Consider the following 24363-nt stretch of genomic DNA (forward strand, 5'->3'; position numbering starts at 1 on the left):
TTAGACATGGGACTAAGTATTAAATATCTAGTCATAAAAAAGACACAGTTCTTGATCTCATGGAGTTTTTATTCTTACAGAGGAAGTGATAGGAAATAAATATAAATAAATATACAGCTGCAAATTGTGCTATACCAGTGAATAATGACAGGAAGTGGACATTCAGAATCTCGGTTAGAGAAAACCTCAGGGAGGAAGCGACATTTCAGCTGAGACCATGACCTGTAAGAAAGAATTGGCCAGGAGGAAAGATGTGAGGAGAAGGGAGTGATAAGAGGAGGAGACATTCTGGCCGAAGGTAGTGTGGCCAGAGCTCAATGAGGGGGGTGACAGGCACACAAGATGAGGCTGTAGAAACACCATAGTCCCTGCAGCTATCCAGGAGACACGCGTCATCAGTTGTGTGGCTCTTGCAGGGATCCAGCTGAGAGCAGATGAAAACTTGGCCAAGGCATTTGGTAGCAAAGACAGAGATAAGTTATATGCACAGAATTTGGTGGTAGTTGGGATGTGGAGGTCTGAGGAGGGGTCAAGCATGGCTCCCAAACTTCTAGCTTGGGCAAGTGCTCTGGTGCCATTTTCTAAGATGGGAAGACCTGAGACAGGGTAGGCTCTTGGAAGTTAAGACCAACGGTTCCTTTCTGGACACGGCAAATTCAAAGTGCTTGTGACATATCTAAGTGGGTAAGTCAGGCTGAATATAGAAGTCAGGATCTCAAAAGAGAAGGTTGGACTGGGATCTATATTTGCGCATTTTTAATATATATTTAAGGTCATAGGAATGAACAGAGAGTTGGGAAAGGAGATGCCAGGCCGAGCCCTGAGGCATTAAATCATTGAGGCACTAAAGGAAAAGGAGCTGGAGAATGAGAGGCTGGAGACACTACAGAAAATGTCACGAACAAGCGTGTGGAAAGCAGGGCGGGATCCTGAAAGGTGGAGCAGGATGAGGGCCAAAAAATAACTATTCGATTTGGCAGTGTGGACTGAGTCTTATAACCTTGGCAAGAACATATCCGGAGTAGTGGTGAGGATTCCAGAGTGTGTGGATGATGAAGATCATGTCTGGTGTTCCTACTGTGACCATCTCCACCATAGACATCGCTGTCCCAAAGCATTTCGCCACAAACGTTTTCACCGCATAACTAATTGGCTGTACGGCAATTTGGCTGTAAAAGATAAAATAACTGGCTGACAGTTTGGTTTCATTTCTCCATTGACAAATTTCCAAATTTTATATTATATAAATCTTAGCTAGTCCCCATAAAGCTCTACACACTGACGAATAGATGTTGTCTTAAAATAGTGAACAACAACACCATATGTAGACTTGAAAGAAAATAGGCTGATAAAACTTACTTGAAGGGGGAAAAAAGAGAGTGTGAAGGCGGATTGCATACTATACTATACTATACCACACGAGAAAATGATAACAGTGACATTGGTAACAAAGCCCACTAACAAATGAATTATAGCATTAGCATTTCTTACACATTTCCCATAGAACTTTGGAATGTCTATCGACAGACATGTGACAATATGCCAAGAATGAACAGAGTAGAAGGCTTTCATAATGCAGTGCAAAGCTCACTTTCAAATATGCATTCTAGTATTTGGAAAACTGATACGTCTCTTTTTTCTAAGTTTATTTATTTTGAGAGAGAGAGCACGAGTGAGGGAGGAGCAGAGGGAGAGGAAGAGAGAGACAGAATCCCAAGATGTAGGGCTCGAACTCACCAACTGTGAGATCATGATCTAAGCTGACATCAAGAGTCAGATGTTTAACAGACTGAGGCAACCAGGGGCCCCAAACTGTTACCTCTCTTAATGAAGGAAGAAATTAATAATTTAATTATGTTTTTATGTCTCCTCATGCCCTTTTTACTGTCCATCTTGTATTTTTTGTTATTTTATCTTTTAAGGTGAGATTGCCTAGTGGCCAGTTAGCCACGTAGCAAACATGCTTGCCAAAGGTGTTGAAGGCAAAACCACCTAGAACCAGTAACAGCAGGATGTGTGTTGAGAAGTTTGGCTCTGAAGACCAGGAGAGAAATAATGCGTGGAGTAGAAATAGAGATGTTGGGCTAAGAGAGGTTTCCTTAAAGATGAAAGTGTCCAGACCATATTTGAATGTTTAGGGTTATGATCCCATGGAGCGAGGGAGGCTGAAGAAACAGGAGAGGGGACAGGGACGAGTGGGAAGCCTGGAGAAGAAACCCACAGCAGTGGGTGGGATCCCAGAGCCCACTGGGAGGGCAGGGTTTCAGGAGGAGGCACCTGTGAATGTCCGAAGGAGGTTGAGTGTGGATAAAGCAAGTGTGTAGACTGCTGGTGGGAAACTGAGGTAACTACAGTCTGTTCACTTATATCTCATACTTTTTTTTTTACAAAGTACCAGCCAAGCTAATCAAGTCTATCAGATAGGAAAGCGAGGCATAGGGAGAAAAAGGTTAATTTGAAGAGTCTGCTTAGTCCTTTGTCTCTTCATGCCTTGAGCTAGACTGAGTTTCTAAAATCAAGACTAAGGCTCCTGGAGGGACACCTGGGTGGCTCATTCAGTAGAGCATCTGTCTTTGGCTCAGGTCATGATCTCAAAGTTTGTGAGTTCGAGCCCCACGTTGGGCTCCGTGCTGACAGCTCAGAGCCCACTGCTTTGTATTCTATGTCTCCCCCTCTTCCTGCCCTTCCCCTGTTCATGCTCTGTCTCTCTCTCTCTCAAAAGCAAATCAACTTAAAAAAAATGTTTTTTAAAAAGACTAAGGCTCCTGGCACCATTTGCCTCTATGATTCCCAAACACAAGAATGACTTGGAAGTCTTGGCAGGCAGTAGATAAAACATTCAGTGGGATCCTTCTGGGGATTAGTACCCTTATGAGCCTTTCCAGCGGCCCTAGTTCACCTCCTCAGCTGTACTGATGTCACGAAATCCAGTGTTGACCTCACAAACTGCCCCCTGATGATGTTCACAGCTGGACTACTGATGTCCAACCCCCCATGTGCCATTTCTTCATCTTTTCTTGGTGCCAACCATGCCTGCATATCAGAGAACCGCTCTAGGATCCCATGGCTCTCAGGTGTACAAAGCACAACTGTAAGGTAACCAGACCAGTCTTCTTCTGCCCTCTTGGTTCTAGAAACCAGGCCTCATGAATCTTTGTGTGTGTATACTGCATGGGTGGACTATGTGTGTATTGAGTGGGGGGTGAGGGGAAAGTGACAAATTTTGAAGCCACAGCATCACCGGTAAAATTGATGTATCACTTCCTAATACAAAAATGTGAAAAGCCATGCTCATCTGTACAAATTACAGGCTAACATAACTATTTTTTAAGGTAAGCTTCAAATTACAATTATATACGTGATGGGAGAGACCACGACAGAGCTACCTCTCCTGCAGCCCAAAGACCAAAACAAAATTAGATAGTCACTGCGTTTGGTGTCCCAGTATGTGGCTTTCTGTTCCTCTAGAAACAAAAATATTAACTGTAAAGTCTGTGAGAGGAGAGTATCACACATGAGAAATTCTAATGTTACGTAGGCCTACAAATGAACAAAGCTACAACATGCCACAGTCCAAAAGAATTAATCCAACTTAAATAATTTTGCACATCTTCATATGCTTACTTCTACCTCTTGCTACCATTAATCTGCTTCCAGCTCCAAACAGACACCCATAGTTTCTAGTCGTAAATACTTCGTAAGTCTCTGCGTGATGACAGGATGGATGTACATAGTGCTTAGAAATCCAAATTCTAAGCTCAACAACTAGGATCTTTCCCAAGATTCTTAGAACTTCACTCAGGCGATCCAATGCAACCTGGAAGAAGTCATTATTGAAACAGAGGCGATTGTCCTGTGAACAGAATCTTACTGCTAAGCGTCCTATGGTTGAGACTTCTGAATAGGTGGAGTTTCAAGAGGGTCTGACTTAGGACTCTCTCTGTCTGTCTCTCTTTTTTTATGTTTATTTATTTTTTGAGGGGGAGAAAGAGAGACAGCGTGTGAGTGGGGGAGGGACAGAGAGAGAGGGAGATGCAGAATCCGAAGCAGGCTTCAGGCTCTGAGATGTCAGCACAGAGCCCGCGGTGGGGCTAGAATTCATGCACTATGAGATCATGACCTGAGCCAAAGTCAGACGCTTAACTGACTGAGCCACCCAGGTGTACCATAGGACTCTATCTCTTGCTTTCCCTTTATATTTTGTAATTCACCTCCTGATGTTCATTTCTCTTTCAAATTTTTACCTCTATGAGGTTGTCTTACGTGAAGAAATGTCCTATGAATTGAGGAAGGGCCTAATACACCCAGGAATTCAATAAGTTTCCAATATTTCAATACATCAATATTCTAATGTTCTTCTTTGGCCCTCCCTCAGAGCTGGGGGCCCTTTAGCATATAAGCTGAAGACCAATCAGGCATTGGAAAAAACCCCACTTCTGAATACCAGGTCAAATAGTATCTATGCTTGGCTTCTTTTTCTCTCTAACTGTAAATGCTGGAAAAACTGAATGGCTGTCTTAGTTTGTGGGTTTTTCCTGTCTTGCCCCCATTGCTCCCTTCAAGCTTCATTTTCCCTATGACCTGAAAGCCATCTGACCACAAGGGTCAGGCCTCGTGCCAAAACGAGAAGCACAAGAACCAAACACCAGGGACATCCTCCATCCATTTTCTTCAAGGAAAGTCATTCTTTTTTTAATGTTTATTTATTATTTATTTTGAGAGAGAGAGAGAGAGTGGGGGATGGGCAGAGAGAGAGGGGGAGAGAGAGAATCCCAAGCAGGCTCTGTGCTGTCAGGGCAGAGCCTGACATAGGACTCAATCTCCCGAACCATGAGATCGTGACCTGAGCTGAAATCAAGAGTTGGACACTTAACCTACTGAGATACCCAGGCGCCCCTTCCAGGAAAATCATTCTTAACAAGAATTTGGCAAGATACTTGATTATACACCTCACCTTCTAACCTTCTAAAGAATCAGGGAGAAAAGCAGTTTTATCTCAAATGTGAGAATTTAAAAAAACAAAAAACAAAACCTTCTACCAAGAAACTGTATTCCTTTCAGGAGCAGAGATTCCTGAAATGTGGAATTTGTTCTTTGACTTACATTTGTAACTAAAATTCCAAGCATATATTCAAAATACCAGTAGTTTTTTTGTATTTTTTAATGTTTTTTGAGAGAGAAAGAGAGAGTGCAAGTGGGGGAGGGGCAGAGAGAGAGGGAAACACAGAATAAGAAGCAGGCTCCAGACTCTGAGCTGTCAGCACAAAGCTCAATGTGGGGCTTGAACTCATGAACGTTGAGATCATAACCTGAGCTGAAATGGGACACTTAATTGACTGAGCCACCAGGCACCCCAACAGTGGGTTGTTATTTAAAAATCAGGTACACGAAGATATTTGAATATTAACAGCATTTCCAAATGATTGGCCAAGGCTTTCTTATCGTTCCGAGGAGCAAAACAAAACTCCAAATCATGAGTAACAGACTCTAATAGTTGGCCAATACACAGGCTGGATTGGAAAATTCCTTAACGTGGCATCCAGTGATTTCCAAAAACAATTCAATTTCAAACAACGATCCTTCCAGATGTGACATTTGGGTAGACTTGTTTGAAAACACCAGAAGTAAATGTGAAATACCAGTGGTTTCTAGACAATCAAACTATGATTGTTGAGGTTTGAGATTGAGCTACGCAGTTACTCCTATGTATGAAAATGCTATTTATACTTCGTCTGCATGTGTATGACGTGCCTGGGGGGAATGGAAACTTAATTATACACATCCAGACTAGTCAAGCTTGTTGAAATTATGCTTTAAATGACCACAGGCAAAATTCTGACTTTGGGAAACGAGTCTCTGGTGACCTGGTCTCATATTCTGATCTTGTTTTCCTTTTTAGCACCTTGTGCACCCTCCCTCCTAGTAGCTAGTAACACCCCCACCCCCCCCGCCCCCCACCCCCCACCTCTTGATATTGTTGGAAGAGGGTTGGGAGATTCTGATAAGATCCTTCCCAGGAAAATCTCCTCCAGGGGACTGTTTGCATTTTGAAAGAGGATTTGCTGGGAAGGCGCTGTTCATCCCAAGGGAATGAACATTTGAGGTAGTCAAGAGAACAGACCTAGGAATTTTGCTGGTTTCTCTCAAATCTTACCCAATGACTGACTCTGTGGACATTCTCCATGTCCATTGACCATTGGTGTCCTCTGACCATTGGTGTCCTCACCTCCACCGTGTTTCTAGAAGCAGCTGGAATCACATCTGGAATCAGATAATAGGTGGGCAAGAAAATCACAAATCTTTGAGCACATTACTAAACTTCCTCAGCCTTAGTCCCTCCCCTGTGAGGGGTTAAAATGAAAGATCTTTTGCCAAGGACCTGCGATGGTGTCTAACAAATCATTCCCAGTCAGTTCCTTCCTGCCCCTACATAGTGGCCGTGGCAGAAGACCTACTGTCTCAGTGAACACAAGCTTTACTACTTGCCTAAATGCTCTGTGCCTCTGTTTCCTGCTTTGCAAAATAAGGGCACTGAGTCTTGCCCAGAGGATTATAATGAGAATTCTTGCCCGTTAAAGCATGTTAAGTGGTTAGTACAAATCTTGGCGCTTAAAAGTGCTGGGTAATTATTAGCTGCTACTTGGTCAGATATTTCCGATACTGGAATATTCACAGAGATTTCTCTTTTGTTTAATGTTTGTTCGTTTGCTTTTTTGCTGTTTGTTTATTTTTGAGAGAGAGACAAACAGACAGAGCATGGGTAGGGGAGGGTCAGAGAGAGAGAGAGGGAGACACAGAATCTGAAGTAGACTCCAGGCTCTGAGCTGTCAGCAGAGAGCCCAATGTGGGGCTTGGACTCCTTAACTGTGAGATCATGACCTGAGTCATATTCAGACCCTCAACCAACTGAGCCACCCAGGTGCCCCTGGGATATTCACAAGGATTTCTAAAAGAGATTTTCTTCTTTTCTCCTCAAGTGCAGAGGAGAAAAGCTTTCCCTCTTATTTTCCCATCCAAACTTTCTGCCTTCTGTGATATGCCTTGTGCACTTACCACAGACATTTCAATTATTTGGCCCTAATGGAAGGAATCAGGAGTGTGGAAAATTTAAAACAGCAGCAAAGCCCCAACTTCTTTATGTTGAATTTTGTCATGCAGAGAGAGGAACACTGTCAATGGAATGATAGCCATCCAAAGAGCTGCACAGTCCCTCAGACCCTTGTTTTGGCAGCCAGCCATCAGGAGTGGGCCCCCAGCACAGTTACTGTACCCATGGTTACCATGCAGCCTTGGACACCAGGCTCACCTCTTAAAATAGGAGCTTCTTAAGACCTAACGGCGTACTTCAAGACTCCCGTCACCAAGTTCCATTGTACTTGACTCAGTGCTTATATTCAAAGAAAGCAGGGAATTTTGAGTATGACCATCTGTTCATCGTCACTGTACCCCCTTTTTCTAAAACACCTCTATGATACCTGGCGAGTTTTTATTTTTCTTTTAATGTTTATTTATTTTTGAGCGAGAGCAAGTGGGGAAAGGGCTGATGCGGGGCTCGTACTCACAAACTGTGAGATCATGACCTGAGGTGAAACCAGGAGTCAGATTCTCGACCGACTGGGCCACCCAGGCGCCCCCTGACAAGTTTTTAATTCCACAGTCTGAGATTCACTCCTTTGACTCAAAGCACTGACTCTGCAGTACATCCCAACTAAAAGGCAAACGTTTTCTAGATTGTTCACAAACCCTCTTCAGCCCCTGGCACATTAATGTCAATTAGCCACCAGTGCAGCTGATTTCTTAGAAATGAGATATAAGGCAAATACCTCTCACTGGGGAGAGTGTGCAGGAAATAGCTCCTCAGAGCCGTAAGCTCTGGTGCTTTCAGGGATGGTCAGGCTGCCTTTAGGGCAATGGGGAGCGGTAGAGTCTGTGGCATTATGTACACAAAGTCCCACCTAAAGATGTCACATTTAAAACTTTTGAGAACATTGTGCTGGTCAGGTAGAACATGCCTGTCTATTGGGTGGCGTGGTCATTGATCCAACAGTTTACAGTCTGAGATCCCGAGTATGAGGCAGCAGGGACGTAGTTCTGGGGGGGCAGTCTGGGTGAGATGCTATAATGGGGACAGACTGAGTCGTGAAAGACCCATGAAAGGCCGCACATAGTTGTGTGACAGTTGTGTGCATGGACCCCTGGCACCCACACTCCATGCCTGAGCACAGGGTAACTCACCCCAGCCACCAACATCTATTTGGGTCACCTGTGGGAATCCCCAGAACAATGAGGCCATTAGTGTGGGTCAAACATCCAGGAACCAATCCATCCAAGAATTTTACAGGGCCACAAAAAGCACAGGATCCTAGAGAGATTCCCCAATCTGGAGTGTAGTTTTCAGAACTTACAGGTTGAGTTTAAATATATCAGTGGGTGGAGAGGTTAAGAAATGCTTCCTCCACTCAGTGGGTACCTTCGTCACCCTGTCCCTGCGTCTTGACTAACCCCGCACGGTGTGGGCTCTGTGCATGCCACATAGGGATCTGTCCACCTGACCTACTTTACCAGAGAAAGAGCTTTGGAAAAAGTGAAAAAAATATTTCCCAAGTAAAGGTGGGGAGTTAAGTATGATCATCCCAACTCATCCCAAGTTCTGTACCTAGCATGGTGCCTGGCACATGGCCTGTAACCGGAAGATTCTTCCTGAGCAACAACATCTGGGCTACACTGAATCACCTCCTGACAGACAGCCCATTCCTCCAGATGCATTTCCACTTAGGGTAGGTCTCAACCTTCCAGAAGCCCAAGCTGTGCTTTTAGTAGGTGTGGCTATGTTCTTCCCACTCACAACGCAACTTCAGTATCAATATATTTTTTTAAATTTTTTAATGTTTATATTTGAGAGACAGAGAGAGAACAAGCAGGGGAGGGGCAGAGAGAGAGGGAGACACAGAATCCGAAGCAGGCTCCAGGCCCTGAGCTGTCAGCACAGAGCCCAGTGTGGGGCTCAAACTCAAAAGCCGTGAGATCATGACTTGAGCCGAAGTCGGACACTTAACCGACTGCGCCACCCTGGTGCCAGTATCAACATTTAGAACCTTATTGCTTTACTGGGTTTGTGAAGTTGGAAACAATCTGATTCAATGCAGATACTTACAGACTGGCCATACTGTGCTCGTTACCAGTCACACTCTGAGACATACAGTATGCATCAACATATTGTTGATCTATATGTGGGACCTGAGAAAGGCCCAAGGCCAAGTCCTGAGATGGGAAGGATTATCATGTGTATCCCTCTCATGGCATCACTTTTTAATTTTGCATCTTTACAAAAATCATTAGAGATTAATGATCGCAACTAGATGGGTTGAAAGCGTCTTAAGCTCAGGCACCTTTTTCTTTTCTTTTCTTTTTTTAAATATGAAATTTATTGTCAAATTGGTTTCCATACAACACCCAGTGCTCATCCCGGGGCGGGGGGGGCACCTTTTTCTACTGTACTCATCAAAGTCATGGTTTAGACCAACAGGGATGGTTTCTTTTTTCAAGATGTTCTCACCCCTGGCTTCCTTGATTCCTTTCTGACTCGACTCGCGTTAATGGAAGTCCCCAAATGAGCCCAAGATATATGGCTGTTTTGATGTAGGGATGTTATGATGCACCCTTAAAAAAAAAGGACAATTACACTTTCTGCATTTTTGGTTTCATGTCCAAGTAGTGTGTGAAGCATGTCACTTGGAGGAAAAAGGCAGGCATTTCATTTACATACATATTTGGTAATAAAAAGACATCTTTTGCATTTTGATATTGTTGCTTTGACACAGCCCCAATGAAATGACCTTCTCAAAAGGAATAGGCCAACTGCTTCCATGACAGCAGATAAACCCAGCAAACTGCTGCTTCCCAGTGCGCAAATATGGGAGGCTGCTTCTGCTCCCTGGTAGCAGATCACTAATTGTACTTATGACCCTTCTAGAACCAAAGGTCTCAGCACACTCTCTCTCTCTTTCCTCTTGAGGGGAATGAGCTTAAAGAAGATAAAGGTAGGTTGGAGGGGAGGCAAGGACAAAGCCAAGGAAAATGTAAAGGAATGAGATAGTGTGAGGCAAAGGGAACCTTTGGATATCCCTGACATCAACTGAGGAAAGTGACTGACCTGACCTGTGTCTTTTGTGCACAGGTTCACACACACACACACACACACACACACACACACACACTCACTCACATACTAAAGGACTTTGAAGTTCCTCTCGCCGAAAGATGAGAAACTGGTGTCAGTAATGTTTCAAACAGACCAGATGCCATGCACATGGGCACAGAGGGATAGCCTTGGCTTTCAAACTATTCATCTCTGCCCCAGGGCTAGGGCCTGGCAATCTAGAATTGGACTTCTCTGGATGAAATTGTATGTGAATGGGGTTGCCACCTGGTGCATTGTCTCTGGCAAAAAAAAAAAAAAAAAAAAATTTGATGTCCTGGAAAAAAAAAAAAAAGAAACAAAACTCAGTGAAACAGTTTGTAATTCTCTCCAGTCCCTTTTTCTTTTTCCCGTTTTCTTCAATGGTGTTTATTTTTTTCTTTTTTCAGGAATTTCTCAGGAGACAAATTAAAGGGTTTAGAATCTAGATGACCTAACAATAGTCTCTAGTGCCTGGCACAAGTCACTGTAAAATCCATTATTTGATTCTGCAATTTCCTCTGACAATGTGTACTGCTGACTTGGAGCCGACTGCATGCCACGAGCTCGGCAAATGCAAAACACCCGCCTAAACTAGGTCTGTGTGAGAGGTTTTTAACCGGCTATGCTGAGGAATGATAGACAAACAAGAAACTGCATTCATTAAATATGTGAGATTCAGTGAGTTTTCACAGTTTTATATACCTGTTACATGGCCACCGTAATCAAGATAAAGGAAGAAGATCTTTGGGGTGCCTGGGTGGCTCAGTCAGTTGAACATCTGACTCCTGATTTCAGCCCAGGTCATGATCTTGCTGTTTGTGGGTTTGAGCCCCACATCGGGCTCTGTGCTGATGGTGTAGAGCCTGCTTGGGATCTTCTCCCTTCTTCTCCCTCTGGCCGCTGCCCCTCTGCTAGCTCATGCTTTCTCTCCCTCCCTCTCTCTCTCTCTCTCTCTCTCAAAAATAAATAAATAAACTTAAAAACAGATACAGAACCCCCACAGATTCCATATACCCCTTATTCTTCCTTCCCCCTCCAGGCAACCCCTGATTTGATTTTTAAGCCCTACAGCCTAGTGAGGATTTTCTACCACTGGAAGCAGGCAGTAATGGACTCTTTTGTGTTTGGCTTCATTCAGCATAATGATTCTGTGTGTTATCCATGTTGGCACAAGCAATGGTAGTACTTTTTTTTTTTTTTTTTTTTTAGAGTTTATTTATTTTTGAGAGAGAGAGAGAGAAAGAGAGTATGACTGGGGGTGGGGCAGAGAGAGAGGGAGACACAGAATCCAAAGCACGCTCCAGGCTCTGAGCTGTGAGCACAGAGCCTAACAGGGGGCTCGAACTCACAAACCATGAGATCATGACCTGAGCCGAAGTCAGATGCCTAACTGCAGTCAAATGCTCTACCACTGAACTACACCCCCTCAGATGCCTAACTGACTGAGCCACCCATATGCCCCACTTTTTTTTTTTTTTTTTTTTTTGCTGAGTAATAGTCCGTTGAATGGCAGTATTATGCTTTATCTATTCATGGGTGTTTCCAGGTGTGTTACTGTTTTTATTATCACTGAAGAGTCCTGTCTCCTTCAGTGCAAGCAGAACCAGTTTGTATTTCTTCCGCAAGAAAGAGATCAAGATGTTTTAATATAGGAAAATTATGAAGTGTCCCATCTGGCTCATTCCTGGATCTGATTCCGTCTCCAGGATAAGGTCCTCACCTCACACTCAGGTCTCAATCTGATCAAGACATGTCTCATTACTTTTTTCATTGCCCTCTCTCTGCCTGACGCCCCTCACAACCCAGTGCCTTAGCTGTGGCTGATACAGTTCTGCGGGCAGAGAAGGTGCTGGCTGCCAGTACCTTCTGGCATATCACTATCCAGCATCTGAGGCATGGCCAGCTTCTAATGACAGGAAGTCTGGGGTCAGGGCCAAGGTGGGAAGGTGTCAACACACTTTGAAGAGCCAACCGTTGCGTTCTCAAGGACTGCCCACCTGTATTGAACAGACTGCTCCTTGCATAGTTTCTCTAACCAGTCTTTGTGATCGACTTCAACGCGTTCCTCTCAACTTACTACAGTAATATTAAACACTTGAATAGGTCATATTCCTTTCTACCTGTTCCACAGCCCATTTGACTGACTTTTGGTCAAAATTCTTCCTTGCCTCCCTACAGCAGGCCGCTGTGGGTCTCCATCTATCACAGCACTTACAAATTTTGCCTTTGAATTGAACGAGTACTTGCTATGTTGTTCTTCATTACTGAGGAAAGCTAAGGCTTGGTGTGCCCAATGACCTCCAGCATGGGGAAGATGCTGTCCTCAGTTTAAAGAGTTATTGCTGGAAGAAGCAGTTAAACAAAGTCATGGAGGTAGCAAAGTTGAGGATTGTGGGCTCTGGCTTGGGGACTGGGGCCGAGTTTGGTGGGGCTAGGGACCTGTTTCATGGGGCTAAAGTTGGCACGAATGAGGTCAGCATTCAGTGTCTGGCCTTTATTCTGTACCATGGAGAACCACAGAAATTCCTGATACCACATCAGACAGGCTAAGTCTGCACAAAACATACATAGTCAAGTGCAGAGAACAGAGGGGGCAGGTGGGAGGCCAAAAATTATAAGTTGATTTCCTAGTCCAGTCACAAATGGGCAACACAGGACCCAGGGGATGGTTCGCTCCATTTGTCCCCCAAATTATCTCTTTCGCTGACGCTTCTCAGCAGAAGATGGCTAATACCGTATGGTCCCATTTAGTTCTTTCTGAATTCGTATTTTGGCTAATGCAACCAAGGCAGAGACATGAGCCTGAATTACATTAAAATATCTGGAAAATATAGTTAGATTACCTTAAAATGGAAACAAATTCATGCTAAATCTTGGCTTCAGAATTTTTTTCCAGGCCTTTTTTATTTTTATTTTTTTACTATTTTTTTAAATAATGGAGCAGAAGTCAAGGGCTTCAGTTAAGTTGCATCATATAAGCATGTAACTGATATATGTTCAGCTACAAACAGTTGACAAAATAAAATGGTATTCTTGGAATAATGCAACTAAAGATACCGTAAATATTTTCATTTTGTGTTATACTTTCATTTTATACTTTGCAAAACTGTATTCATTTGTAACATTAGTTCTAGTTCCAATTACTAATTGGTTACAATACGAGACTGTATTCTATACACAGCCTTGATTCCCATTTTTTATCGGTTACTTAAGGAATTTTCAGAAAGTAATTTGAGCTCCGCTTGATTTTTCCTTTTAGGACTGATTTTATTACCTAATCCCAATTTAAGCTTTGACCCTGGAGTTGACATTCTTTTTATTATTTTATTATTCTTATAAAAATGACACAAGTGCATTATAAAAACTCAAGCCATTAGGAAAGTATAAAGATTGGCATAAAAATTAACCCAAGCCCCTTTGTGTTTGACCTAAGTGACTATCGTTCCAGACACCCTTCTCTGTGCACAGCATATATAAATAAATACGGATGCAGATGTTTTCATAGGACTAAGATCGTCACATCCAAGTTATTCATACAGATATTATAAAGGCAAAAACAAATACTGTAGTTGATTTTACTTGAATTTGACAAAAGAAAACAAAGGGAAAGTGATGGCATTGTTGAACTTTAGAAAAGGATTTCTTCACTAAAGAATATTCATTTTTAAAGGATCCATTACAGTCACAAAACCAAGATAAGTTATCAGAAGATTTGAAAACAAGTCAGCTCCACGTCTTAATTTTATACTATTTTACGTGACTGTTTGCCATGACAGTAAAGAATTTAGCATCACTGACATCTTTGCCCCTCTCCTTCTGTGACAAGTTTTGGTAAAGTATTTTCATATGTCAAGATATGCTTTTTTTATACTGTCTCAAACCCACGATTTCCAGGGTCATTTTGCTTTCATTCTATGCTTTCCTGGATCCATTGCCAGTCTTAGAGTCATGGTGTCAGTATTTTGGAGCTTTTCTGGTTGTGTCATCTCTTGTTTGCTTATATGTTCTTTTATTTTACTCTTTTTTAAAGTCTATTTATTTTTGAGAGACAGAGTACACGAGTGTGAGTGGAGAAGGAGCAGAGAGAGAGAGAGGGAGGGAGAGAGAATCCCAAGCAGGCTCCAAGCTGTCAGCACAGAGCCTGACAGGGGACTCAAAGTCACGAACCATGAGATCATGACCTGAGCCAAAATCGAGTCAGATACTCAACCCACTGAGCCACCCAGGCACCCCTTGATTGCTTATATTTTATTAAATAATGTTTTCCAGAAGGTATCAGAAGTAGAGTGATTTTATAATTTGTTAATTAAACAGGGACACCTTAGAGAATACAAGAAGGCCCTATTGTTAACACTTAGTCAAAACAGGAGGTATCATACTGACTATTTCAGGTAGAGCAGAGCTTAAGAGCACCCTAAAGCCAGAAGGGGTGTATTTCCTAAGTTCTTGCTTCAACTCAGCACTTTTTTGAGGCATTTAAATGGTGCCAAATGGATCCTTACACAAAAGAGCATCTATTTGGGGAAAAAAAAAAAAGGTTTGGCTCTGACTGAAGATCCAACAGCTCACTGCCCGGGGTTAATGGGCAGCTTTTAGGGAGTCCAGCATTCATTTAAAATCATATCCATAATTCTGTATACCTGTGCATTGTCTGGAAAGAGGACCATAAAAATCAGATATTACTAATTTCTCTTGCCCATCAAATGCTACTAATTTCAATTTCATCACAAATCTCCAAAAAGCTACATCGTTGGCTTGTGTTCCCCTAAATCTCCTAGAAATAATGTCACACAACTGTAATCTCACATTATTACTACTTAGTTTTCATTATGGGATTAATATAAGAAAAGCCCAAATGTAGAGTGTTTCTGATCTTTAGTAAAACTGCTAGTAATAACTTTGGTTTTACTTTTCAGTATCTCTTTCATTAAGATTCTTGCGATAACACCACGTTAGGGATAGTTTTCCCCTTACACCAGGTGTTATACCTCCTTCTATAAGCTCCATGGCTTATACACCTACCAGTGAGGGTCACTGGGGTTTCCTCTTAGCCTGAGCTGTCAGGGAGGTCGCTGAGAGCTGTCTGAAGCTACTGAAATCGATATCCTAATCTAGGATCAATGGAACTATTTCTATTCTTCTTGTATCAATACCTTGCTTAATTCTAAAACACTCTCTTTGTGGTCCTTATTCTGTTTCCATTATTTAAAAGGTGGTATTACTGCTATTTTCATTTCATTTCATTTCATTTCATTTCATTTCATTTCATTTCATTTCATTCCAGTATATTTAACATAGAGTGTTACATTAGTTTCAAGTATACAATATAATGATTCAACACTTCCTTACATCACCCGGTACTTATCACAAGTGCCCTCCTTAGTCCCTATCACCTATTTCCCCCATCCCCCACCCACCTCCCCTCTGGTAACTATCAATTTGTTCTCTATAGTTAAGTTTATTTCAGGGGCGCCTGGGTGGCTCCGAGGGGTGCCTGGGTGGCTCAGTGGGTTCGGCTCAGGTCATGATCTCGCGGTTTGTGAGTTCGAGCCCCAGGTCGGGCTCTGTGCTGACAGCTCAGAGCCTGGAGCCTGCTTCAGATTCTGTGTCTCCCTCCCTCTCTGCCCCTCCCTGACTCATACTCTGTCTCTCAAAAACAAATAAAAACATTTTTTTTTAAAAGGAGTCTGTTTCTTGGCTTACCTCTCTCTCTCTTTTTCCCTTACTCTTCTGTTTTGTTTCTTAAATTCCACATATGAGTGAAATCATATGGTGTTTGTCTTTCTCTGACTCACTTACTGAGCATTAGACTCTCTACCTCTATCCACGTTGTTGCAAATGACAAGATCTTGTTCTGTTTTATGGCTGAATAATATAACATAATATAATATATTATATAATATACCACATCTTTATCCATTTATCTATTGATGAATGCTTGGACTACTTCCATAATTTGGCTATTGTAAATTTGGCTATTGTAATGCTGCTATAAACGAAGAGGTGAATATATCTCTTTGAATGAGTGTTTTTATTTTTTGGAGGTAAGCACCCAGTAGTGCGATTCCTGGATCATATGGTGGCTCTATTTTTAATTTTTTTGAGGCACCTCCGTACTGTTTTCCACAGTGGCTGCACCAGTTTGCATCCCCACCAACCGTGCAAGAAGGTTCTGCTTTCTCCACATCCTTGCCAACACATGTTGTGACAGCTACTTATTTTAAATTGTAAAAGTGAGTAGATGGATGACCGGTCACTTACACTGACTAGGAGAAAAGTTGTTAAATGTCCACTTTCCTTTGCCTTGCACCCTCCTGGCCTGAAAGATTGAACATGAAGTGTTCCCGACAGAGAGAAGACATTAACAAAAACGAGGGGGAAAAATGCGTGGAAAATAAAATGATAATGCCAATAGTGGCCAGCAAAATGATTGGAAACATATGAAAGTTAGTGGATTCAAGTTAAAAGAAATACACACATCTAAAAGCTTCCCTGAAGTGTTCAAGCACCTCTGTCCACATCCAGCCTTGGGAGACTTTCCCAGGAAAGTAGGAAGCAAAAGCAAAATCGTGATGAGCGCTAACAACCTTCAGGGAGGGGGCATTTAGGTGCCCCCCCCCCCCCCCATAAAAGAGTTCACACCTGAAAGTGCTTATACAGATTCAGAGATGAACTTCTTCAAAAAAATCTTTTACCTCGATGTTAAAAAAGCAACGCCTCACCCCAGAAATATCTGAAATGTTGACAGGAAAAACTGTTGATCTAACCCTTCGCTCTGCGGGAACTTTAGACTTATCGGCTTCCTCTTTGCCTTCCTTTGATTAGAGTTTCCTGGAATCCGTGGCCTTGGCAAGGTCCCAGGTGTAGACAGCCCTGCGCACAGGGCAAACCTGCTTGCCTGCCTCTGCCTCCTCTCTCTGCTGTGCCCTATCACCTTAGCTCATTAGCCAAGAAGGGCCTTCTGCCCTTTCTGCGGGGGTGGGGGTGGGGGAGGGGGCTCCCGTCTCTGTTTCCCTCTCCACCTTCCCCACACCCACCTCCATCTCAAAACACCAGAGAAAGAGGTTGAAGAGCGAACCCTGTGGCTGTGAAGGCAAGATAGAGATGGTTCAGCCTTCTTTGCAAGTTTCAGACTGACAATCGTGAAATTAATGAAAAATAAAAGAGGTTCTCTTATCTCCGGTCCGCGCCCCGGGGGATGCATTTTTCTCTTCAGCTGAGAGCAGGCTTAGGAGTAAAATGTTGAAAACCTAAGAACATGGAGTGAACTGCAGGTTCAAATGCAGTTCAACCACAAATATAGCGCATGGAGCAAGCTTTGGAAAATATAATATAGAACATCTTAGCCCTTTTATGGTATTAATTTTCTCCCACATCCCTTTAAGTTATTTTGTGCTTGTCTTCTGGCCTCCGCATCTGCCTGTTTTCTTCTCATTTTTCCTTCCAAAAGAAACCTTCTGACGATGTGACGTGACTGTCTTCATTAATGACCCGTGCCATTTATTTTGCTTATATGCTTGGTTAAATACTCGATTTTGGCTCATACTTTCCATGTGGAATATTAATATTCATTATTCTCAAAGTGAAGAGACGAACTTCTCATTTTTTTTTTTACTAAAAAAAATACCCCTGTATTTAATTAATCTTCAAGTAAATGAACCTATAAAATATAGTAAGGAACTTTTGGGTATTTTGAAAAGCCTTGCTTCTGCTTTATCCTTTCTCTTACATCTTGAATTCCTCAAATACTTTTAAAGTCACTTTGCAGGCATTAGACCCTATTACATGGCTAATAAAGAAGATGGCTAAAAACTAGTTAGCCATTTTCTGATGAATGTAACTTATTGGCGTAATTCAGTATAGAGTAATAGAAGAAAAATGTTCTCCCTCAAATGTGCTTTTAAAAAACATTACTCTTCCTTAATTATCAAAGTATCACTGATATACAATGTTATATTAGCTTCAGGTATACAACACAGTGAGCTCACAAGCCTGTAGTCTCAGTAGTCACCCCGATAAGCATAGTTACCATCTGCCACAATACAACACGATTGCAGTATTTCCAGCTATATTCCCGATCTGCACTTTTCATTTCCATGACTTACTTATTTTATGACTTGAAGTTTGTACCGCTTAATCCCCTTTACCTTATTTCGCCCATCCCCTCCCCACCTCCCCTCTAGCAAATAATGTGCTTTTTTAAAAACGCGGATCCTCTCAGGAGTAACTCCATTTTCCGTTTTGCTTGGTGTATGTTAGTGGCTTTACTCCTCTAGAATCTGTCACTTTGGCTCAGGTGTGCAGAAACCAGAAATGTGTTCCCTTCTTATTTTGATTTTGCTCTGTTTCCACTACAGGTATAACCCCCAACAGCTTTAGTGAAAAGCTGGCTGATTCTAAAATAGGCACATATTTTACCCTGATTCGTTACCCTGATTTACTTATTTTACCCTGATTATTCCTTTGGGGGAAAGAGAACCACAGCACCAACTCAAATTTGTTTCTGCTTTCATACCACCTAGTGCTACTTATGAACACACTGGAAAAGGTCATTTCATTCCGCTGAAATTTCTTGCAGCTCAACTTAACCGGGTCTTTCCATTATTTGGTGAGTATTATTCCCTAATTGAATCAGTATCACATTCTTTGCAGTGCCAGGAGAATTCCAGATTTTTTTTTTTTTTTTTTTGCAAAAAATTTCAGTAATTTTTGCTGTTCTGTTTCCCAGAAACTGAATCTCTTCGTTCTCTGAAAATGATTTGCCTCATACTTAGAAGACTAAGTTCATCCTACAGGAGCTCTGCTTAGGCTTCACTTTTTTCTTAAGTTATTTATTTTGAGAGAAAGAGAAAGAAAGGGAGGGGCAGAGAAAGGGAGAGAGAAAGAGAGAGAATCCCAGGCAGGCTCCGAGCCATCAGCACAGAGCCCGACACAGGGTTCAAACCTGGGAACCGTGAGATCATGACCTGAGCTGAAATCAAGAGTCTGATGCTTAACCCACGGAGCCACCCAGGTGCCCCTTGTGCCTTACTTCTTAACAACCCATCTCTATTTCATCTTTTTTCCCTGTCCTCAGAGGCTAACATCTCCATCACATCCCAGATCCTATCTTCTCCTGCTTTGTCTGAGAACCTTGTTCTCATACTGTCCCTCTTCTCTTCATCCTAACCAGCTCTCTCTGTCTAAGACATTCCTACCCCTAGAACAACAACAAAGCACTTCTTCAACTCTACTCGTCTCTCAAATTTCCTTTCTGCAGACTTTTCGAACGTACATTTCTGTTTCCTTGACCTAATCTTTAGCTTGTAATAGTTTAGTTTTTATTCTTGTCCCTCCATTGAAGCTAAACTCTTAGAATCACTGGTATAAAATCTGCCGACCAGCAAATCTAGTGACTTTTCTCAAGCCCCCGTTACTCGCAGTGGCATTGGACAGAGCTGATGAAGCCACCTTTCTGGAAACCAGAAGTGTTTGCAGAATTCTCAATGGAGTCTTTTGTCTCCATGGCCTGTTTCTTTAACTGCAAAATTGAACCTTTATCTTTTTAGGCTGTGATTTCCCATGCCCAATCTCTTTGCCATAGATATTCCCTCAGGACTTTGCCTCCATACATTCTCTATATACTCCTTTTCTAGAGTTTTGAGTTTTCGTGGTTTTAAACATCTCTGTGTGCATAGCTCTGAAACCCATTAATTCTGAATGACACGTCTGTCTTTCCTGTCTTGGCTGTTCTTACATTTAAATTCTACTAGTATATCAAATGCAACCGGTCCAGAACAGAATCCATTTTTTCTCCTCCCCCAACCTGCCTTTCCAGGTTTCCGGCTTTCTGCAAGTGACATCACCACTAATGTTCTCTTGGATCCATGATTTCCTGTTCCCAGAGCTGTGAATGCTCAAAGGTGTATGCTGGCGAGATTGCCTTTTGAGATACATTATTGCCAGATTAATTTTCTTGAAGTAAAATTATAGGGTATTCCCCTGCTTAACAGCTTCCTCTCATTTACAAAACGAAATCCAGCTCTTAGCATGGTATTTGTTATTCATAGCATGGCTGCAGCTGAACTATCTGTTTCTAGTTCTCAAGGCTACACCAAATTCCAGGCAACTATTTGTTATTATTAATATAAATATTTTATATTAGTTGCTATTCTCTGTACTCGCCTTCGGGTTCCTATCCCTGAGGCTTTGCTCATGCTGTTTTCCATCTCCAAAACCTTCTTGTGATCCAAATCCTACCCATCCTTCAAGGGCCACTTCCTTTAGGCTTTCCCTGATCTTCACAACTAGAAGAAATATTTCCAACTTCTGCACTTCATTTGTGTTACTAATATAGCCATGCTAGTTTTCTTTTGCTTAGTGTTTACATGACTTCTTCCCCATCCTTTTACTTGTCATATGTTTGTGTCTTTATTCATAAAATGTGTTTCTTGTAAACAACATAGAGTTGTTTTTTGTCTATACTGTTTTTTTATCTAGTCTGTCAATCCTTGCCTTTTAATTATGTTCTTTAGTCCATTTATATTTGCTGCAATTATTGATATGTTTGCATTTAAGTCTACCATCTTGGCGTTTTAATTCTATTTGTTCCTCTTGCCCTTTTTCTTTATTTGTTGGTTGCTTGGTTGGTCTTATATTCATCCTTTCCTCCTTTTCTTTGGCAAGTGATTAACTTACCATTTTTAAAAAATATCCTATCTCCCCCGTTGAATTCTTCACTCAGCCTCTTTGTGTGTCTTTGCACTTTGTGATTACTGTAGAGAATAAAATTTGCATCTTTAGTATATCACATTCTATGTTTAAAAAATTACTTCAAGGAAAATCTAAGAATTCTATGACAATCTCTTTCCGATGTTTCATCCCTGCTTTAGTTCAGTTCAATGTACTATAGGCTTTAAATTCTCCCAGTGATAAGCTTCCTCTGTTTTGTACTTAGTATAAAGCCTGGAGCCAAAAGCCTGTTCCCTGTTCACCTGCTGCACCCGTAGAAGGCTGTGGCCCTTCATGCATGCAACACAGAGGGAGTCCTTCCTACTGCCCCCTTCCTCCTTAGGTCCCACACCTCCATCAGCAGTAGACTCTTCTTATCTGGTACCCAGTGCAAGGCCTAATTCTCCAGCTCCACCTTCCCATCCAGGCAGGCCCTGCATTCTTGAATTGGTGAAGATTTCTCTCAACTGTCCTGCCTCTCTCCAATGTTAGACTGCCACCCGCTGTTACTGGATGTGAGACCTGGTGGATGGGAGGGTTTATGTAGACAGTTCCTGCATGGCTCCTTCTTAGTAGGGTTCATGCTCACCTGTCCTGCCTTTTCTCTGTGGCAGACAGCTACTGTCTCATATTCTTGTACGGTTGGAGCATGGGAGGTGTTGATTGTGCTGATGCACTCTCAGACTGAGGCAGTTCTTCTAGTTCATTAACTTACCTTGCAACCGTGAGTCTTCAATGGACTCAAAAATAACGGTTCTGTAAGTTCTCTGATTGGTTCTAATTGCTTAAGCAGGAGCAATGTTTCTTGTAACTTTCTATCCCCTGGACAGAAGCAGAAACACCTTTTCTGTTTTATCCTTAACTCTTCCTTAGATTTAGTCCTCCCAGAAACAAATGCTAAGTAAAGGATTTGAGGATTTGATTTCAAGTGGTTTATTTGGGAGGTGATCCCAGGAAGCCCCAGTAAAGTAGTGGGAGGAAAGACAGGGAAGAGAAGGAAGTCTGTACAGTGTGTGAATGAGTGCCTGAGCTGCAATCCCACGGAACACTGCGTGGAATCAGCCTCAGTAAGGAAGTGGCTATGTATCCACCACCCGCTGCTTGTGATTGATTAGCTGCCCTGTCTTTGGGTGGAGCCTAGACCAGATCAAAAAAGGCTGAGAGTCACAGGTACTTGCCAGAGGAAGTTGTCCCTGTGTAAGGGAATGTGGGAGGGTACCCAATGTCTGTTCTAAACTCTCCAATGACACTTACAGCTTTAATTCTCAGGGATATTGGCATACTAGAGCCTGAGTTTAGCGAAAAGATGATTCAGACATGATTAATTTCTGTAGTCTCCTAGCATGCAGAATAACCAGGAGATAATTAATCAATAATTATTAGATTAGAAAACACATTTTATAAGAAAAGCCAGTTTGTAGAATTCTAGTTAGTTCTTCTTTATTTCCTATCATCCTCCCAAACCCACGTCTTCACACACACCCCACTCACTCAGATGGTATGGTTTATTCTCTTAAGTGCCACAAAAGTTCAATTTACCTGACTGGTTGAAATTAGAAAACCAAAAACCAAAAAAAAAAAAAAAAATGTGATTGTCTAGCTAATTTGAATGTACTATAATTTTAACGTATAATTTCTACACCTAAACTTTATCTAACAGATATTTTATATTACTTGTAGCCAGCAATGATTAGGCGTCCACCAACAATCATCTGCTACATTTGTGGCCGTGAATATGGAACAAAATCCATTGCCATCCACGAGCCACAATGTCTGAAAAAATGGCATAACGAAAACAACTTGTTGCCCAAAGAGTTAAGGAGATCAGAACCCAAGAAACCAGAAGTCAGGACCATTACTGGTAAGTTTTTGAAAAGAAAAAAAGAAAGAAAGAAAGACTTGAGCGCATATGGGGAGAATTTTCTCTGTGAAATTTTAAGAGGAGAGGTGTTCTTTTCTTACTTATTCAAACATCAGAAATCAGCAACATTTACTGTCTTCATTATAACCGAATAGGAAAAATGGTTCTAGAATGCCTGACCAAGGTGCCTTCAGATGCTGAGACATAAAGACGCTACTTCTGGCAAAACCATGCAAGGAGAGGGACCCACTGGAATTTCTTGTATTTCCCAGAAGTTACTTTCCTATATTATCAAACATGATACTTAAAAAACATGAAGCCTCAAAAATCTTTCAGGGCATCTGGAGACATGTTTTCAAATAGGAATGTGTCTTCGCGTTCACAGAGCAGGGTACCAAACTCAAAGTGTGCAGGGTCCACTAGCCGGGGTATAAAACTGAGTGAATTGATCCATGTGTGACACGAGGGAAGCTGAGGACCATGGGGAGCTGGAGGATTATGGACTGTCTCCAAAGGAGGCAGCTGGAAATTTAGCCTACTGTGGGCATAGTTTTCAACAATACAAAAGAAACTGGAAATCTAGAAATCTGTATGCTTTGTTTTTTTTTTTTTTAATGTTTATTTATTTTTGAGGGAGAGACAGACACACAGAGTGTGAGTAGGGGAGGGGCAGAGAAAGAGAGGGAGACACAGAATCTGAAGCAGGTTCCAGGCTCCGAGCTGGCAACACAGAGCCCAACGTGGGACTTGAGCTCACAAACTGCGAGATCATGACCTGAGATGAAGTCGGATGCTTAACCGACTGAGCCACCCAGGCACGCCCAGGCCCAGAGCTTTCAAATTTTGCAACTAATACATTGTAAAGCATTGCACAAGCCAGATGAAGCTCCATAAACTGCCATGCGTGGCCTCCCCACAGAGCCTTATGCTTACTCATTTGGGGTGAGAACAAAGTCATCCAGAGACTGTTTGCCATGCAAACTCCGACTTCCTCCTCTTATTTCTCCCATTGTCATTTTCTCAGCGGATCCCCTCATTCCCCTCAAGGGAAAACCATTCTTGGTTTTAAGAAAAGTTATCATCCAACCCACCAATCCCTCATGTGTAACTGTAGACTGGCGTAGCCGTAGGGTACCCCAGAAGTCATTACCATTGATTAGTCCAATGCCCACTTGTTAGAAATGTAACCCAAGAGGAGCGCCTGGGTGGCACAGTTGGTTGAGCATCTGACTTTGGCTCAGGTCATGATTTCACAGTTCGTGAGTTCGTGCCCCGCATTGGGCTCTGTGCTGACAGCTCAGAGCTCAGAGCCTGGAGCCTGCTTTGGATTCTGTGTCTCCTCTCTCTCTGCCCCTCCCTCACTCATGCTCTGTCTCTCTCTCTCCCTCTCTCTCTCTCAAAAATAAATAAACATTTAAAAAAAAAAAGAAATGTAACCCAAGAACCCACAGAGTGGAATCTAGGTTGTCATGATAAAGTTCTAGAGGCTACAAGAACCCGTTTATTCACAGCCCTTACCAAGGGGAGGACTCTTCACACAGGTGGGAAAAGAGCTCAAGATGAACACATCCATCCATTGAAATTAGAGCATTTGCCCGCAAGGATGTTGTTT

The 24363-nt window shown here is 42.2% G+C and overlaps 1 protein-coding gene and 1 long non-coding RNA gene across 16 annotated transcripts in view; one reads left to right on the plus strand and one right to left on the minus strand.

The window, feature by feature from the left end:
• The window catches only part of LOC122216754 (zinc finger protein 474), a 61791-nt gene that overhangs the window by 33819 nt on the left and 3609 nt on the right, over window positions 1-24363 (plus strand). For 8 of the 15 annotated variants that reach the window (XR_006201126.1, XR_006201133.1, XR_006201134.1 and 5 more), the window contains exon 3: window positions 22571-22751. Coding sequence is in view for 8 of the 15 variants with exons in the window: in XM_042933818.1 (XP_042789752.1) it covers window positions 22571-22751 (181 nt within the window). In the remaining 7 variants the exon portion in view is untranslated. Of the gene's footprint in view, window positions 1-2980; window positions 3097-8660; window positions 8778-18702; window positions 18789-22570; window positions 22752-24363 lie in introns of those variants that run through there. The other 7 variants (XM_042933829.1, XR_006201138.1, XR_006201135.1 and 4 more) reach the window with 7 other exon arrangements.
• On the minus strand, window positions 63-3735 carry LOC122216885. The gene is made up of 3 exons (XR_006201170.1): window positions 3625-3735; window positions 1001-1169; window positions 63-222 (listed from the first exon to the last, which is right to left on the minus strand). It is a non-coding gene; the product is annotated as an uncharacterized LOC122216885 (long non-coding RNA).

This window comes from Panthera leo, chromosome A1 (genome assembly GCF_018350215.1).
Source record: "Panthera leo isolate Ple1 chromosome A1, P.leo_Ple1_pat1.1, whole genome shotgun sequence".
NCBI classification, from domain to species: Eukaryota; Metazoa; Chordata; class Mammalia; order Carnivora; family Felidae; genus Panthera; species Panthera leo.